At 45.9% G+C, this 17,595-nt stretch overlaps 1 protein-coding gene across 3 annotated transcripts in view; it reads right to left on the reverse strand.

The window, feature by feature from the left end:
• PACC1 (proton activated chloride channel 1) overlaps nucleotides 1-17,595 on the reverse strand; it is a 37,326-nt gene that overhangs the window by 12,298 nt on the left and 7,433 nt on the right. For all 3 annotated transcript variants that reach the window (XM_047076810.1, XM_047076811.1, XM_047076812.1), the window contains exons 3-4: nucleotides 2,672-2,881; nucleotides 1,142-1,293 (exon numbers count right to left, since the gene is read on the reverse strand). In XM_047076810.1, the coding sequence (XP_046932766.1) occupies nucleotides 1,142-1,293; nucleotides 2,672-2,881 (362 nt within the window). The remainder of the gene's footprint in view (nucleotides 1-1,141; nucleotides 1,294-2,671; nucleotides 2,882-17,595) is intronic.

A 17,595-nucleotide genomic window follows, 5' to 3' on the forward strand; every position in this document is an offset into this window, starting at 1 on the left:
GGTGAGCTGACTCGGGAGCTGGGAGCCAGAAGGAAGGCTTTCACCTCTCCTGAAGCCTCTCCTGCGCCCGCTGTAGGGCGAGGCCTTTCTCTGGTTTGTTTGCTCCACCCACCTGACCCAACTTCTATTTTACACCGGTTCAAAACGCCTAGTCCACTGGTGATACCCCTCCTGGGTTTGTGGGACTTTTATGGATACTTTATTTTGTTCCAGTTTTTGCAGGCGAGGGAACCATCTGAGCAGGATCTCAGGAGGAGGCCTGGAACAAAGGTCATCAGAACCACCTCAGTGTGACTCTTCTACCTTAGACCCAGGGGGGCAAGTCAGGCTCCAGGGCAGACCACTCACTCTCTCCTCACCTGGCCATTACTTCTATCCGCAGCTTCGCCTCCCGCCGCTCGCCGCTCCCGGGGGCACCTGACCCTCCACACACACCCAACTACTCTAACAGTGCAGACACAAATGCAACCTGCTATTTCCTCTACCTTGAAAACCCTTCCTTCCTCACTTTGATCTAGAAAGCTTTTACTCGGTCCCATTCAATCCTTTCCGAAACGAGGATACGGGATGCAAAAAGATGTACATAAACGTAAAATTCCTTCCCTGCCTTTGACACCCTGTGCAGGTGCCACTGACCCTCACCTTCCCCCCAACCCTGCTGGGCTGAGCTGTGAGTGACGCCAGTGCTGGGGTCCTTGTTCCCAGACCAGCTTCTTTACATATTTATTTCAAAACATGGATTCCCAGGCCCTGTCCCTAGGAGTGACTGGCCCCACGTGGAACCTAGGAATCTTTATTTTCAAAATGCACCCTGGCAGTTGTGTTGGGCAGTCAGGTAATGGGACTCACTTGACTACGTCCCACCGGCTTTGCCCTGCATCCTTCCAGCAAGGAGAGGATCTGATCGCACTGTCAGGAATCCCTGAGGATCAGAGAATGCTGACGCCCTCACAGCCCTGCCTGATGCAGCCAGCCAGCCATGGCCATGACCTGATTTGGGACAGCCTCGTGGTCACTGGGGGCCAAGGGCCTGCACGAGGGGAGTGTGAGTGGCCTCGTGGCAGGAAGAAGACCGGGGGCTGCGGGGTGCGGGGTGGACAGCGTGCGCTGCCCAGGCCTGGCGTGGGGAGACAAGAGTTACCAGGGTCTGGTTGGAGAAAGGGTCTGTGTAGTTGATCCTCTGGGTGGTGCAGTTCATGTCCCCAGGCTGGCCAGGGCTCCTCAGGGGCGGGATGACCTCGTAGTGGTGCTTACAGCTGAGCAACTGGGCCTGACCGGGGTACAGAGCAATACCTAGGGGAGCACGAACAGGAAAATGGGAGTGTCAGAAGTCACGGTCCCCCACCGTATCCCTACAGTCACATCACACACAGTTTTTCACACCCACCAACAACCCAAGTTCAAGACTCTCTGGGTGATGGCAGAGGAGGGAGAAGAAGAGGGTTATGGAGGGTGGAGAGCCACGGCTGCTGCCCTCAGAAAGCCCCTCTCCTGGCCTGGGGCACAGCCTCCCTGGCACCTGCACCGAAACCCACCCTACTTCCCCGCCCTGCTCGGCACACCCCGCGGGGGCTCCGCGGCCGGGCCCGGCAGCGCCACCATCCGCAGGCGGATTCACTGCAAGTCCCTCGGCTCGGCTGCGGGAGTCCCCACCTGTCACCGTGCCTCTCACCTCCTGCTCTGGCCGGGGCCTCCAGGTGTGCAACTCACACGCCAAAGGTCCCTCCCCCGCCCCAACCCCAGCACCTCACCATGGGGCTCCACCGACGGAGACAAAACAGAGCAGCATGAGAGCAGCATGTGGCACCAGACCCGGGCAGAGCTCAGAGAGACCCAGAGATCAGCAACAGAAAGTACAGCCCACAGATACAGGGACCAAAACAGACACACAAAGAGGGACGAACACGAGACAGGCAAAGATGGGTGAAGAAGCTACAAGCAGCACACTTCCAAGAAGCCCAGGTGGAAGGTACCAGAGACTGGCTGTGCCCTGTGGGCAGGCCATCCAGAGGGGGACTCTGGCATCCTGAGAGCACAGCAGGTGCACACACCAGCGGGGCACAGCAGAGGCCACGGAGCTCACGCCTCCGGTTCACTCCCACGATTCCAGAGCCCAGAGCCAGCCCCGCTTGCCCTGAAGGAGACACTACCTTCTATAGCAGAGACGACGGCCTCCTCAGGGCCCAGCCTCCCACCGGAACAGGAACAGCAGTGAGCCCGCTCCCCAGGCAGGGCCCTAACCACTTCCGAATGGCTTTACCTCCCCTGCCCCTCATCACTGGCCTCCGGCTCCAGCCGGGCTATACACATCCTCTCCAGAGGAGCCCTCTGCCTCCCTACACTTACTTTTGCGCCTGCTAATCCCCCTTCCAGAAAAACTCTCTTCTTGTCTATCAAAGCCCAGCTCAAATCCTATCTCCATGCAAAGCATTCCGTGCCCACCCCAGTTACGCAGTGACCACTCCAGACTCCGTGCACCCCTCTCCCTGGCACACGACATGCTCCTCTGGGTACTGACAGCAGCTCTCTGGGTGTGTACTCTTCACCTTGACTGTGCTCGGCTCCTCTGCCTACCCGCGGTGCCCAGCCCGGTGTGGGAGTGCAACGGTGGCTCATTTGCAAGCCAATGCCCCAGACCTGGGCCCTGATGCCCCTCAGGGACAGACTCTACCTGGGGCGTCATAGCGATCCACCTCCTTGTAAGACACCGACATGACAGGGTGCTTGAGTTTCTCGCGGAAGTCTGTGATGGTCTGGTAGACCAGGAAGACAGCCACTGCCATGAGCAGCAGGTAGATGAAGATGAGCAGGACCGAGAAGACGTTCTTCAGGCAGGCCTTGCTGAAGCGGATGCTGCTAGAGGCAGACTCGCTGTCCAGGGCTGAAAAACACCACCACACATGAGACCCGGAGCCCTGGGGCAGGTGAGGTCAGAGGCAGCTGGCAATCTCCAGGCCTTGACCTGCTTTACCAAGGAGGCAAGGTCACCCACACACCCAACCTCCCCACCTCAGCCTCCTCCCCCTAAATCATAACACGTGGCACCTACTGACATTCACCATGCACTTCCTGTGCCAGAAAGAGGACCCCAAGAGGAAGGAGACACAGCTATTCTCTTTAAGAATCTCCCATCTGGAGGGACAAAGTTAAGATTCAACAAGGAAGCTGGCCCCAACCTACTTTTCTGGGCTTATCCCTGACCACCCGGCTCCCACAGGGTCCCCAGCTCCAGCTGTGCTAAATGACTTTCTGTTTGTCCAGCATGCAGACCCCCCCCTCAACACTAAGGCCCCTCACATTTGCCAATCCCTGTGCCTGGCCTGGAGCACTTTTCTTCCACAGCTGATTCCTGACTCATACTTTAGGTTTCGGTTTAGAAAGGCATTTTCTCAAGGAAGCCTTCCCTGACCCACAGCTTTATTTGAGGACCCGTTCCTCAACTCTCCCAAGGCACCCTGTACGTCCTCTATCGTCACTGCAATATCACAGTCTGTCTACACGTCTTTTTATCCTCCTCGGCTGTGAGCTCCGGAGAACAGGGCCAGGGCGAGTCGTGTCCATCCATACTGAACCATTAGCCCTTCACTATGTGCCTGGAACACAGCAGCATTCCGCATTTATATGGTGAATGACTTAATGAATGATTAAAGGTATTCTGATTCCTTCCATCCAACACAGCTCTGTCTCTCCTGCCTGCTCTCAGACCATGCCCAGCCTTGATTTTGCTCCACTATGGACTAAGTTATGTGTACCCCACCCCCTGACAAATTTACACTGAAGCCCTAATCTCCAGTGTGACTGTACTTGGAAATGGGGAATTTAAGGAGGTAATCAAGGTTAAATGAGGGCATAATAATGGGTCCTGACCCAACAAGACTAGTGTCCTTATAAGACAGAGGAGGAGACACCAGGGATGTAGACACACAGAAAAAAAGCCACATGAGGGCACAGGGAGAAAGTGGCCATGTGCAAGCCAAGGCACGGGGCCTCAAGAGAAGCCAAACTTGCCAATTCTTTGATCTTTGATTTCCAGTCTAGAGCTGAGAAAAAAATTTCTGTTGTTTAAGCAACCCCACCTGGGGTACTTTGGTACGGCACCCCAAGCTGACTGAGACACTCCCATGGTGCTCTGTGCCCTCTCTACCCCTTGTCTGAAACTGTCGCTCCCTGAGGAAAAAGCCCTGTTCCCTCCACAGTGGATCAGCCCAAGGCTGAGGAAGAGTATGAATGCAAGTCTTAAAGGGTAGGTGCTTGGCTTCTGGCTCCCAACTGTGACAAAATAGCTTAGTCACATCACCCTTCTATATACAATTACAAAATGTGGACAAAATACTTAAAAATTATGTGAAGGGAAAAGCAGGCAGAAACTAGAAGAGTCAGCCTTTGAAGGAAAGAAACTGCACTTGGTTAGATTTAATAATTTGCATGTTTTGCCCAAGAGCACTCCCAACCTCTATGAGGTATGGTTCAGGGTGGCCGTAGACAGGGTTCAGGGCTGGCAAACACCCAAATCTGCAAATAAAATCTGTTCAAATTCTTGGCTGGAGACATTGGGTGGGGGGGGAGAGGGTGGCCAAGATAAAAAGCAGCAGCTGCAAAACTAAAAGAACTGAATGGAGATTTCAGCCACTGCTAATTTGGAACTTGAGTCTCCTCACATTAACTACCTGCTAACACAAAAATCCTTCAGGAGGACTGTAGCATAATCTATAACCTCTATAACGCACAATTACAATGTCTAGTATTGAATCAAAAATCACTAGACATGTGAAGAAACAAGAAAATGTGACCCACGCTCAAAGGAAAAAGCAGTCTATAGAAACCAAAGCCAAGATGACCTGATGTTGCAATCAGCAGACAGGAACTTTACAGCACGTGGAGGAGCTAAAGGAAAATATATAGATAAGGAATGGACACAAAGGAGAAATAGAGAAAAAGAAACTACGGGGAAACAGAAAAATAGAAACTATAAAGAAGAACCAAATGGAAACTCTAAAGCTGGAAAGAAAAGTAAATGAAATGAAAAATTCACTGTCCTTTCTTAATAGTGAAGGAAGGCAAAGTAAGTAAATAAATAAAAAGTCGGTGTAGCTGAAGTTAAATAAAAAGAAATTAACCAATTTGGGGGGGGGGGAGAAGAAAAAAATAAACAGAACCTACCTACCTAGATAACTGTGGGACAATATCCAATAGTCTAACCATACGTAACTGAAAAGAGACAACAGATCACAAAGAATATTTGAAAAAATAATGGCCCAAACTTCCCAAAACTAGAGAAAAAACACATCAATTTGCAGACCCTGGAAACTCAATAATGCAAAGCAGAATAATAAGAACCCACTCCTAGGCAAATCATAGTCAAACTGCAAATGCAAAGATAAGAGAAAAGAATCTTGAAAGCAGCCAGAAAAAAAAAATATCACATACAGGATTTATATCTAATGATAGGTAACTTTTGATCAGAAATAATAGACCCCCCAAAAAAATTAATATAAAAAAAAGAAATAGACACCAAAAGACACTTCTTTAAAGTGCTGAAATAAAAAAGTCTATCAATCTTGAATTAAATTCCAGCAAAACTAACTTTCAAAAATGAAGGTGAAATAAAGATACTTTCAAACATAAAGCTAAGAGAATTCATCACCAACAGACCCACACCTCAATGCATGAGGAAGAAATTCTGAAAGTTAAAGGGAAATAACACCAGATGATAATTTTCAAATGTACAGGAAGGAACGAAGATCACTGAAGTATGAAACCGGTAGGTAAATATAAAAAGCTATTTCTAGATTTTTAAAATGTAAGACTAAAGCAAACAATATCATAAGGTTTATAACTTGCAGGAGAGAATGGGAAAATGAAAACTACATGAGACAAACAGAAAACAGCAGAAAGGTAGAACCAAATCCAACCATATCAATAATTACACTAAATGTGAGCAGACTAGGGGAGAATCCAAGATGGCAACACAGGAAGACACTCAACTCAAATCCTCCCATGGTCACACCAATTCTACACCTACATAGAAAACAAATCCTCCTGAAGAACTGGTGCCTGATCAAACAGCTTCTGCACAACAAAAGATAAAGGGACCACGTAAAGAATGGCAAAAGAGATGGAAACATAGTGACAACAGGCACCCCACCTCTGACACTGTGGACTGTAGCAGAAAGGGATTGCACTGAGGGACTCCTGTGCAGATTCACCTGCCCTGGCACACAGAAAAAAAGCTATGGTTTAAAAGGTAACGAGATTAAAGGTGAAGGAAACCCATTCACTAACTCCCGAGTGTCTGACAAATGGTGGGGGATTGCTAGAATTCTCTCTGGGGTCAGAAGTGCTGGTGAGCCCCTCCACATTGGTAGCACAGATGGGAACAGAGGCTAGACGCTCTAGCTGGCCTACTGCCTCAGTGGGCTCTGGGACCCTAGCCCACACCAGCTCTAGCCATATTCCCAAGGTGTTCCCCCACAACCCACCCACCCAAGTGCCAGCTGACCTACCAAGGTGGTCCCAGACGCCCATCCCACCCTCATCTGTACCAGCTTCAGTTTTTCCTGCCAGGGTGCTCCCTGCAGAGAACACCCCGGGACCCCTAGCTGGCACCCACTAATGCTCCAGTCAGCCAGCCAAAGCTGCCAGGCACACACAGTCTATGCAGGGACGTTCCTACACCAGGCAGAAGTGGCTGTTTCACCTACTTCATAAAAACAAACACAGAACGTCAGACAAAATGAGGAGACAAACATGTTCCAAACAAAAGAATGAGACAAAACTTCAAAAAAAAACTAAACACAACAGAGATAAGCAATCTATCTGATAACAGTCATAAAGATGCTCACCAGACTTGAGAGAAGAGTAGATGAACTCAGAACTTCAACAAAGAGACAGAAAGTATAAAAAAGAACCAGAGTTAAAGAATATAACTGAAATGAAAAATACAGGAGAAGAAATCAACAGTAGATCAGCAGATGCAGAACAGATCAGCAATCTGAAAGACAGGATAATGGAAAGTATCTATTGAACAGCAAAAAGAAAAAAGAATTTTAAAAAATGAGGGTAGGTTATGGGGTCTCTGAGACAACATCAAGTGTACTAACATTTGCATTATAGGCGTCCCAGAAGAAGAGAGAAAAAGGGGCAGAAAACTTAATTGAAGATATAATAGCTAAAACGTTCTTTAACATAGGGAAAGAAAGAGATATCCAAAGAGCCCCAAAGAAGATGAACCCAAGGAAGTCCACACCAAGACATAATAATTAAAATATCAAAAATCAAAGATAAAGGCAGAATCTTAAAAACAGCAAGAAAAAAGCAAACAGTTACGAACAAGGGAAAGTCCATTAGACTAGCAGCTGATTTTACAGCAGAAACACTGCAGACCAAAAGGGAGTGGCATAACATATTAAAAGGGCCAAAACCTACAACCAAGAATACTCCACCCAGCAAGGTTATTCAGAGAGAGTTTCCCAGACAAACCAAAGTTAGAGGAGTTCATCACTAAACTGGCCATTAAAGGGACTTCTTTAAGCAGAAAAAGAAAAGAACATTAACTAGAAGAAAATCATGAAAGGAAAAAATTTCATGGGTGAAAGCAAACACAGAGTAAAGGTAAGTAGATCAATCACTTATAAAGCTAGTATAAAGGTTAAAAGCCAAAAGTAGGGGGTGCCTGCGTGGCTTGGTTAAGCCTCTGACTCTTGATCTTGGCTCAGGTCACGATCTCACAGTTTGAGTTCAAGCTCCACGTCCAGCTCTGAGCTGACACCGCAGAGCCTGCTTGGGATTCTGTCTGTCTCTCCCTCTCTCTACCCCTCCCCTGCTGGTGCACACACAGTCTCTCTCTCTCTCTCTCTCTCTCTCTCTCTCTCTGTCTCTCTCTCTCTCTCTCTCTCAAAAAAAAAAAAAGGTAGTAAAATCAACCATATTTAAAGCATTTGTGAAGGGATTCACAAAATAGAGAGATGTAAACTATGACATCATATACATAAAAATGGGGGGAGTAAAAATTCAGTGCTTTTAGTATATGTTCAAACCTCAACATAACAGACGCTATGTATGACAAACCTACAACTAACATCATACTCGATGGCAGAAAAACAGAAAGACTTTCCCCTAAGTTAAGGAACAAGACAAGATGTCCTTTTTTGCCATTTTTAGTCAATATGGAACTGGAAGTCCTAGCCACAGCAATCAGACAAGAAATAAAAAGCATCCAAATTGGTAAGGAAGAAGTGAAACTGGCACTATTTGCAAATGACATACTATATATAGAAAACCCTAAAGACTCCACTGAAACAATTAGAACTAATGAATGAATTTGGTAAAGTTTTAGGATACAAAGTTAACATATAGAAATGTGTTGCACTTCTATACACTGATAACAAGGTAGCAGAAAGTGAAATTAAGAAAACAATTCTATTTATGATTGCATCAAAAAGAATAAAGTACCTAGGAATAAATTTAACCAAGAAAGTGAAAGACTTTTACTCTGAAAACTACAAGACACTGTTAAAAGAAACTGAAGATGACACAAGAAAATGAAAAGATACCACACTCATGGATTGGAAGAATTAATCTTGTTAAGACGTCTACACTACCCGAAGCAATCTACAGATCCAATGCAACCCCTTTCAAAATACTAACAGTATTTTTCACAGAGCTGGAACAAGTAATACTAAAATCTGTAAGGAACCAAGAAAGACTGTGAACAGCAAAAGTAATCTTGAGAAAGGAAAAAGGGGAAGTATCACAATCCCAGATTTCAAGCTATACTATAAAACTATTGTATTCAAAACAGTATGGTACTGCCACACATAAGTCAACAGAACAGAATAGGTAGTCCAGAAATAAACCCATGCTTACTTATGATCAATTAATCTAAGACAAAGGAGGCAAGAATATACAATGGGCAGAAGACAGTTTCTTCATTTAATAGTGTTGAGAAAACTGGACAGCTACATGCAAAAAAATAAAAGCAGACCCACCTGCTTACACCATACACCTTACATCATACACAAAAGTACACTGAACATGTTATAAAGACCTAAATGTAAGACTGGAAACCATAAAACTCCTAAAGGAAAACATACTCTGTAATCTCTTGGACACTGGCTTTAGCAACATTTTTCTGGATCTATCTCCTCATGCAAGGGAAACAAAAGCAAAAACAAACTATTGGGATTACATCAAACTAAAAAGCCTTCGCACAGCAAGGGAAACCATGAACAAAACAAAAAGGCAACCTACTAAATGGGAGGAGACACTTGGAAATGATATATCCAATAAGGGGTTAAAATCCAAAATACATAAAGAACTCCTACAACACCCTCAAAAAATCTTATCAAAAAATGGCAAAGGATGTGCATAGACATTTTTCTAAAGAAGATATCCAGATGGCCAACAGGCATATGAGAAGATGCTCAATGTCACTAATCATCAGGGAAATGCCAATCAAACCCACAATGCAATATTCCCTCACCCCCATCAGAATGGCTGGTACCAAATACACAACGGGGTGCTCAGTCGGTTGAGTGTCTGACTCTTGGTCTCGGCTAAGGGCACGATCTTGCCGTTCATGGGTTCAAGCCCCACGCTGGACTCTGCGCTGACAGCACAGAGCTTGCTTGGGATTCTGTCTCTCCTCCTCTATTCCCCTCCCCCACTCATGTGCTTGTGCTGTCTCTCTCTCTCAAAAATAAGTACATAAACTTAAAAAAACTAACAACACAAGAAATAAGTGTTGGCAAAGATGTGGAGAAAAGGGAACTCTAATGAACTGTTGATAGGAGAGTAAGTTGGTGCAGCCACTGTGGAAAACAGTATGGAGGTTCCTCAAAAAATTAAAAATAGAAATCGCATTCCACTACTGGGTATTCACTCAAAGAAAACAAAAACACTGATTCAAAAAGATACATGCACTCCTATGTTTACTGCAGCATTACTTACAATAGCCAAGATATGGAAGCTACCCAAGTGCTCAGCAATGGATGGATAAAGAAGATGTGGACTATAACTCAACCATAAAAAAAGGAATGAAATCTTGCCATTCACAACCACATGGATGGACCCAGAGGGTATCATGCTAAGTGAAATAAGTCACACGGAAAAAGACAAATACTATGTGATTTCACTTAGATTTAGAAACTAAAAAACAAAACAAATAGAAACAGAGAACAAATGAGAGGTTGCCAGAGGGGAGGAGAGTGGAGGTGACGGGCCAAATAGGTGAAAGGAATGAAGAGATGCAAACTTCAAGCTTTTTCGGCGGTGACAACCTCCCCTCAAGAACATGCCCCTCGCAAAGGACCTCCTCAATCCCTTCCTGCAAGAACGGAGGAAGCGTAAGAAGCAATGAAACGTCCAGTGCTGCAAAATCACCACCATCTTTGGCCACGCACAAAACAGTAGTGTTCTGTGTTGGCTGTCCTCTGCCAACCTACAAGGAAGAAAGGCAAAGCTTACAGAGGGTGCTTCTTCAGACGGAAGCAGCACCGAAAGCAATCTGAATCCAAATGAGTGGAAAACCATCCCAATAAACACATTTTAAATTAAAAAAATAGTAATAAGGTAAGGACTTCCAGGTATAAAGTGAGTTATGGGGATGAAAAGTATAGCATAGAGAATATAGTCAGTAGCTCTGTAGTAACTTTGTATGGTGACAAATGGCAATTTATTGTGGCGAGTCCTGCATAGTGTGTAGAACCGTCGGACCACGACGTTGTGCACCTGGAACTAATACAGTTATATTAGTCTATAACTAGGTCAACTATACTTCAACTTAAAAAATGTCAATGGACTAAACATTCCAATTAAAAGGCAGATTAGACCTTTCAATCTGGATTCAAAACAAGACCCACAACACACTCCCTACAAAAAATGGACTTCAAATCCAAAGATATAAGAGTATTTGCTCATGATTATTTCACTTTCTTTTTATTTAAAAGCACAAAAGCAGGATCAGCACAGAGCTATCAAAGGGTCTTAGGTGAGAGGAAAATAAGCCATCCATTCTACACTTCTACAAACACACATCAAGCATCAACTCTGTGCGCAAGACTTGGTGCTAGGCGCTTCAGGGAGACCCCGAGAGAGGAGGACTAATGGTCTGTGCTACAAGTGCTACAGGACTCAGAAGCACCAGAGGATGTAAATGGTGAGATTTCCTTTGTTGGGGTGATGTATGGGTGTGAGGAGAAGGACAGAGATGAGCAAAAGGCTTCGTGGAGGAGGTCATCTAGCCTTGTGCCCAAAGCACCGGGAGAATTTTGATGAAGGAGTAATGTGGTGTTCATTATTCATTTATTTTCTGAACTGAAAGTCCGGATGTCCAGCCTAGTGGTTAAGAGCATGAGCTTTAAGTCAGAGAGGTTTGGGTGGCCAGCTCTCCTATGACTACTCTGAGACCCAGGGCAAGTTACTTACTGCTCCTAAGCCTCACTTTCTTCATGTGAAAAGGAAATGATCACTTCAATTTTACTGGATATTTAAAAGAAAGGAGAGAATGTTGCAAAATGCATTACAGATTGCCTGCTTAATGAATTAACGTTACTAGAGAAATGGAACGTACCCTCTACTTTTCTTTTTTTTTTTTTTTAATTTTTTTTTCAACGTTTATTTATTTTTGGGACAGAGAGAGACAGAGCATGAACGGGGGAGGGGCAGAGAGAGAGGGAGACACAGAATCGGAAACAGGCTCCAGGCTCCGAGCCATCAGCCCAGAGCCCGACGCGGGGTTCGAACTCACGGACCGCGAGATCGTGACCTGGCTGAAGTCGGACGCTTAACCGACTGCGCCACCCAGGCGCCCCTACCCTCTACTTTTCAAAACAAAGCCTTTTGGGGGGGTGGGGGAGAGGAAAAATGGGTGATGGGCACTGAGGAGGGCACTTGTGGGATGAGCACTGGGTGTAGTATGTAAGCCAATTTGACAATTACATTCATAAAAAAAAAAAAAGCCTTCAATAAAAACAGCAAAAATGAAGACCATAGCACTACAATCTCTTACAATGATAAACTAGAAAAAAATATGCCAGAAATAATATGGAGGCAAGGCATAAAACAGTATCTTTCACACAGTAGGCATGTGATGTTTGCATGCCTATGAAATGACCGAATGACCCAAATAATAGATGAGCTACGTCTCACAGCGCCAACTAGCTACCTTCCGTCCGTAGGAGAACAGCAGTGCATTTGAGGCCTGTAAAACTGTAAACCAACTGATACATCTTACTATTCATGGCAAGATACTTTACAACGTCTCTACATTACACAGATGTGCAAGTTCCCAGAAGTGTCTATGAGGTTCCTTCAGACAGTAAAGAGCAGGTCATGGGAGGCAATGGACATTCACAGCTACAAAGAGAACTGAGGAACCAGGAGCCAGGAACCCCCAAGGAAGCCCGCCCGCAGCTGAGCACGAGCCACACGGAAGGCGGCAGCTCTACCTCTCCAAGAGGAATTAAAGCAAGTCTCTTTTTCAACTTTTGTCTCTGATCCTACTGCTACTGCTTCTTATTGTTATTAGGGACAGTGTCCATTTCTGCTCCCTGGTGGCTTTGCTATCCGCCTTCTCCCCGGGTTTCTCTGTGACTCTGCTCCGCTGTCCTGGCCAAGTCCCTCTCCCAGCCTGCATCCTGTATAGGGTGCTCTGTCACACACACCACGGGCCACCGCTCTCCTTCACACCCAGCCTGTAGGTGGCTCCCCTTACCTCAGGCGCTGATCCCTGATCAGTCGCGTGTAGCCGGTCTGCAGAGTCACAGGACCCAAAGTGCAGTAGTCCGTGTACAAGTGGACCTCCCCACAGCTGTTCTGCCTGGAAGGCACTCCCCCCTCCTATGGCCCATGTAAGATCACAGGTTTGCTTCAAGATTTTTTTTAAGTAATCTCTACATGTAACATGGGGCTCGAACTCAAAACCCCAAGATCAAGAGTGACCCGCTCTTCCGACTGAGCCAGCCAGGCACCTCCCCACAGGTTCACTCAAAAACATGGCAGGTAAAAACACATTCCCTGTCACAAGGGGCTCATAATTGCTGTAGCAACAAGGGACCAGGTTTCAACATGTGAATGAGGTTTGGAAAAATCACAAGACAAAACTGAAGGAACTCTGCAGTGACTAATTGGGTGTATAACATCTGAACAGAATTGTTAAGAGTTAGCAGGGACCCAAAAGGCCTTCTGGTCCAAAGCCTTATTTGCGCAGTGATCCAGGTCCCAGAGAGCCTAAGACTGGCACAGAATGAGAGCCCTGGGGTCCCGACTCCTTGTCAATGTTCTTTCCCTACGCAACAGTGAATGGTAGTGCTTAAGGATCCAGTCCCTAACAACGACAAAAGATCTGATTGGAAGAATATAACTTCATGACAAGTAGGAGCTTGGGACATTTTTAAGTAAACTGCATATTTCAGCCTGGCTAAACCATGCAATGAAGAGGAACAGTAATGGGCCTTTGTGGGCAGGTATTTACTCTATCATAAGCCACACATACATGATTGGAAATGTTCTGCCTTCATGAAACCTTTGGTTAGGGAAAGAGAGGAATTTGCATCTTCTTGAAAATTCTAAAAAAGCTGACTTAAGGCACAAAAAGGTCAGATGACAATTGCATCATCTGGATTTGTTTGGCAGAGGTACTTGGACAAATTACTCTCATGGGGTCCCCTCTGTTTCGCTCACAGAAGCCAAGCTGAACTTGTTTACCGGCCTTTTCTTGATCCATAAATTGGCACGTGAGTTAAACAAAAACTGTAAAACTAGGGGCGCCTGGGTGGCTCAGTCGGTTGGGTGTCCGATTTCGGCATGGGTCATGATCTCATCGTCTGTGGGTTTGAGCTCCGCGTTGGGCTCTGTGCTGACAGCTCAGAGCCTGGAGCCTGCTTCAGATTCTGTGTCTCCTCCTCTCTCTGCCCCTCCCATGCTCATGCTCATGCTTATGCTCTGTCTCTCAACAATAAATAAACGTTAAAAAAAATTAAAAAAAAAAAAAACGGTAAAACTATTTATCATCCACACATGCTGTAAGTGACACTCCAGTTCTGAAAGAAGACACCAATACATTTTGCCATTAAAAAAACAGGTGCTGGATATTTTGGCAAAATGTCCCGTGTACTCTGAAGTCGGAAAAACCAAACACCTGCTTTTTTGTGGCAAGCTGGATGAATGTGTTTTAAAAGTATACATTCTTTACATGAATGCAAACTCATGATCAATGTGTCCTGTACAGACACATTCTGTAGAAAGACAGAAATAATGCACAAGATTTTCTTAGGAAAGGTAATCTAAGAAAAATCCAAGACAACCAACACTGCTTCAAAAACCCAGACTTGCCCCGGAATAGAAGTCAGCCCATTAAGGGATGTGTGATGAGTAATTCAACTTCTGAAAACACAGTGGGACCTTTATTCACAGGAAGGGGGAACCGGTCGTCTACTCTACCCCTCCAAAACTCTACCTTGCAAACAACAAGGGGCTAAGATGCATCCTGAATGCAAAGAAGGAATGAACTATCCTTTGGTTTTTTTTCCTTTTTAGTGATGCGATGGGTTTGTTGTTTTCATGGGGTTTTTGAAATATAATTTACTGGGGCGCCTGGGTGGCGCAGTCGGTTAAGCGTCCGACTTCAGCCAGGTCACGATCTCACGGTCCGTGAGTTCGAGCCCCGCGTCGGGCTCTGGGCTGATGGCTCAGAGCCTGGAGCCTGCTTCCGATTCTGTGTCTCCCTCTCTCTCTGCCCCTCCCCCGTTCATGCTCTGTCTCTCTCTGTCCCAAAAATAAATAAACGTTGAAAAAAAAAATTAAAAAAAAAAAAAAGAAATATAATTTACATACCATAAAATTTACCCTTTTAAATAAGTGAATATATTTGGTTTTTACTACATTCACAAGGTGAATCACCACTATGTAATTACAGGACATTTTCATTACCTAAAAACAAACTCCATACCCATTAGGAGTCACTCCTTCCTCCTAGTCCCTGGCAACCAATAATCAGCTTCCTGTCTTGATGGATTTGCCCGTTCTAGGCAGTTCACATAAATGGAATCCCACAACATAGAAGTTTTTGTGTCGGACTTCTTTCACCTAACATATTTTCAAGATTCATCCATGATGTAGATGCAACGGTTCTTCATTCCCTCTGACTGCCAAATAATACCCTGCTGGGTGAATATATCGTTTATTTATCCACTCATCAATTGATGGACCTTTGAGCGGCTTCCACTTTCTGGCTATTATGAATCGTGCTGCTATGAACATTCATGTACAAGCTGTTGTGCAGACGTAAGTTTTCATTTCTCTTGGGTATGTACATAGGAATGGGATTGCTGGGTCATATGGCGACTCTCTGTATTTGAACTTCTAGGAACTGCCAGACTTTTCCACAGTAGCTGCACCATTTTACGTTCCCCCCAACCATCTGTGGGGGTCCTAATTTCTCTACATCTTCACCAAAACTTGTACATCTTATTGACCACAGCCATTCTTGTAGGTGTGAAGGCGACACAATGATACAAATCTCACTGTGGTTTAGATTTGCCCTTCCCTGATGATCATGATGTTGAGCAGCCTTTCATGTGCTTATCAGTCATCTGCACTACAGAAACATTATTCAGATTCTTACTTGGGTTGCCCTTTTATTATTGGAGTATAAAAGTTCTTTTATATGGTCTAAATACAAGTCCTCAGATCCATGATTTGAACAGGTCTCTCATCCTGTGGGCTGTCTGTTCACTTTCTTGGTAGTATCCTTTAATGCACCCAAGTTTTTCATTTTGATGAGATCCAATTAACTTTTTTCTTTGGTTGCTGATCTTTTTCAATTCTATTAATACACAGTTGTTTCCATGGAGAATGCACTGTAATGACTAATCAGCCAAGTGTCTTCCTCAATTTTGTTACAACAGTGACATAGTAAGCTGCTTATCCAGTTAGCATGTCTGGTCTCATTTCTCCCTTAGAAAAGAATAAGTGGTTGTAATTCCCTTCACAGAAAGGAAACAGATCGAGGCTTTCGGATTACGGACTGTAACTCTTTATCTCAGAGAGTACAACTGGGAATATAATCCTGAATGTCTGGGTGCTTAACTGGAACCTCTGCTGCCCAACAGCCCCCACCTCCAGGCCTCCATGGGGCTCCAGCTCCACCTCCTCTTCTGGTCCCCAAATGTGGCCACCCCTCGAGGCTCAGTCTCCACAGCTCACTCTACAGGCGGCCCAGGCCTTCTCAAAGCTCGCACTTTAGCTACATCAGTCGTTATCTCGCTCCGCCTCTGGGCCTCTCCGCCCAGACATCACACCTTTGAAGCTTCATATGTCTGCGGCAGAGAAGCACCTTCTCTTCCAGCTGCTCACCCCGGACTGTACGTCTACATTCTCCCACTCACCCTGCTTCAAACCTCAGAGTCTCCTTTGACTCTTCCTTCTCCCGCTCCCCCACGTCGAAGCGGCCCACCCTGCCAGCCTCTGACCCAGCACAGTCCTCCCTCCACTAATCCAACCCTACGGCACCGCCACACTGCTCCTCCCTGCATGCCTGTTTCACCCCCTTACTGCTCTGCTCCAATCCCATTAAATGCTCCCTGTTCCCTAACGGCTAAACCCTGACACTCAAAGCCCTCCATAATCTGACCCAATCTGTCCTTCCTACCTCATCTCCTACTTCTCTCACCAACCCTCCGCTCCAACTGTACCATGCTAACCCACTGTTTCCGACACGTCCTATGTTATCCCCACCTCTACCCGGTTGCACATCCCGTCCCTCCTCCCTGGCCCGCCCCGTCTCTTTCACCTACCAGTCACCCTTCCTTCAGGTTAATCCCACTCCCTTCACTAACCAGCCCCCGCTTCGTTCATTTCTGAAGCACCTGTCTCTACCATTTCCTTGACCCTCTATCATTGATCCCAGTTGCTCACATGAGATACATTCCTGTTCCCAATCCCCATGTCCCCCCTCCAAACGTATAAATACTGAGCACCCACAGTGGGCCAGACGCTCTGCTAAGCATCAGTTACAATGAAGTGGGAGGGGAGACAAAAGTTCTGGGAGTGCCTCACGGGACTCAGGGGCAAGCCTAAGGGGTTAGTCATGATTAAAGAATTATATTCAACAAATGTGCCCTTTAGACTGTGCTACATTCTATAAAGGAAAATACTGAGTGCTAGGAAAGCACATAACAGGGAGAAAAGGCCCTCAGTAAGTTGTTCAGGGAAGGCTCTGGAGAAGGAGAGAGAAGTTCTTCTTTGGGTATCCTGCCTTCTCTCTCTACATGTCCCAAGTTCCTGGACACAGGCCCTGCCTCATTTGCCCTCTTTTTAGTTTTAGCACATTGCCTAACAGGTGAAGGAGCCCATGAGTGACTCTGGTAGAGGAAGGGGAGGATTCTGGAGCAGAAAAGCACCTTATCTAGAAACTGAGCCAGAGTGGGAACACGCTGGGAGGCAGCCCTGGGTTCAAATCCCAGCCCTGCCACTCATAAGCTCTGAGCACATTACTTGGACCTCTCTGTTCCTCATCTAGGAACCAGGACTAACCATCTCCCTCACAACTGGCCATGAAGGCTACGTGTGAGTATACACAGAAAGCCCTACACAGAC

This window comes from Lynx rufus, unplaced genomic scaffold (genome assembly GCF_022079265.1).
Source record: "Lynx rufus isolate CCGP_SWC_20201006 ecotype Redwood Valley unplaced genomic scaffold, mLynRuf1.p SCAF_15, whole genome shotgun sequence".
Taxonomy (NCBI): Eukaryota; Metazoa; Chordata; class Mammalia; order Carnivora; family Felidae; genus Lynx; species Lynx rufus.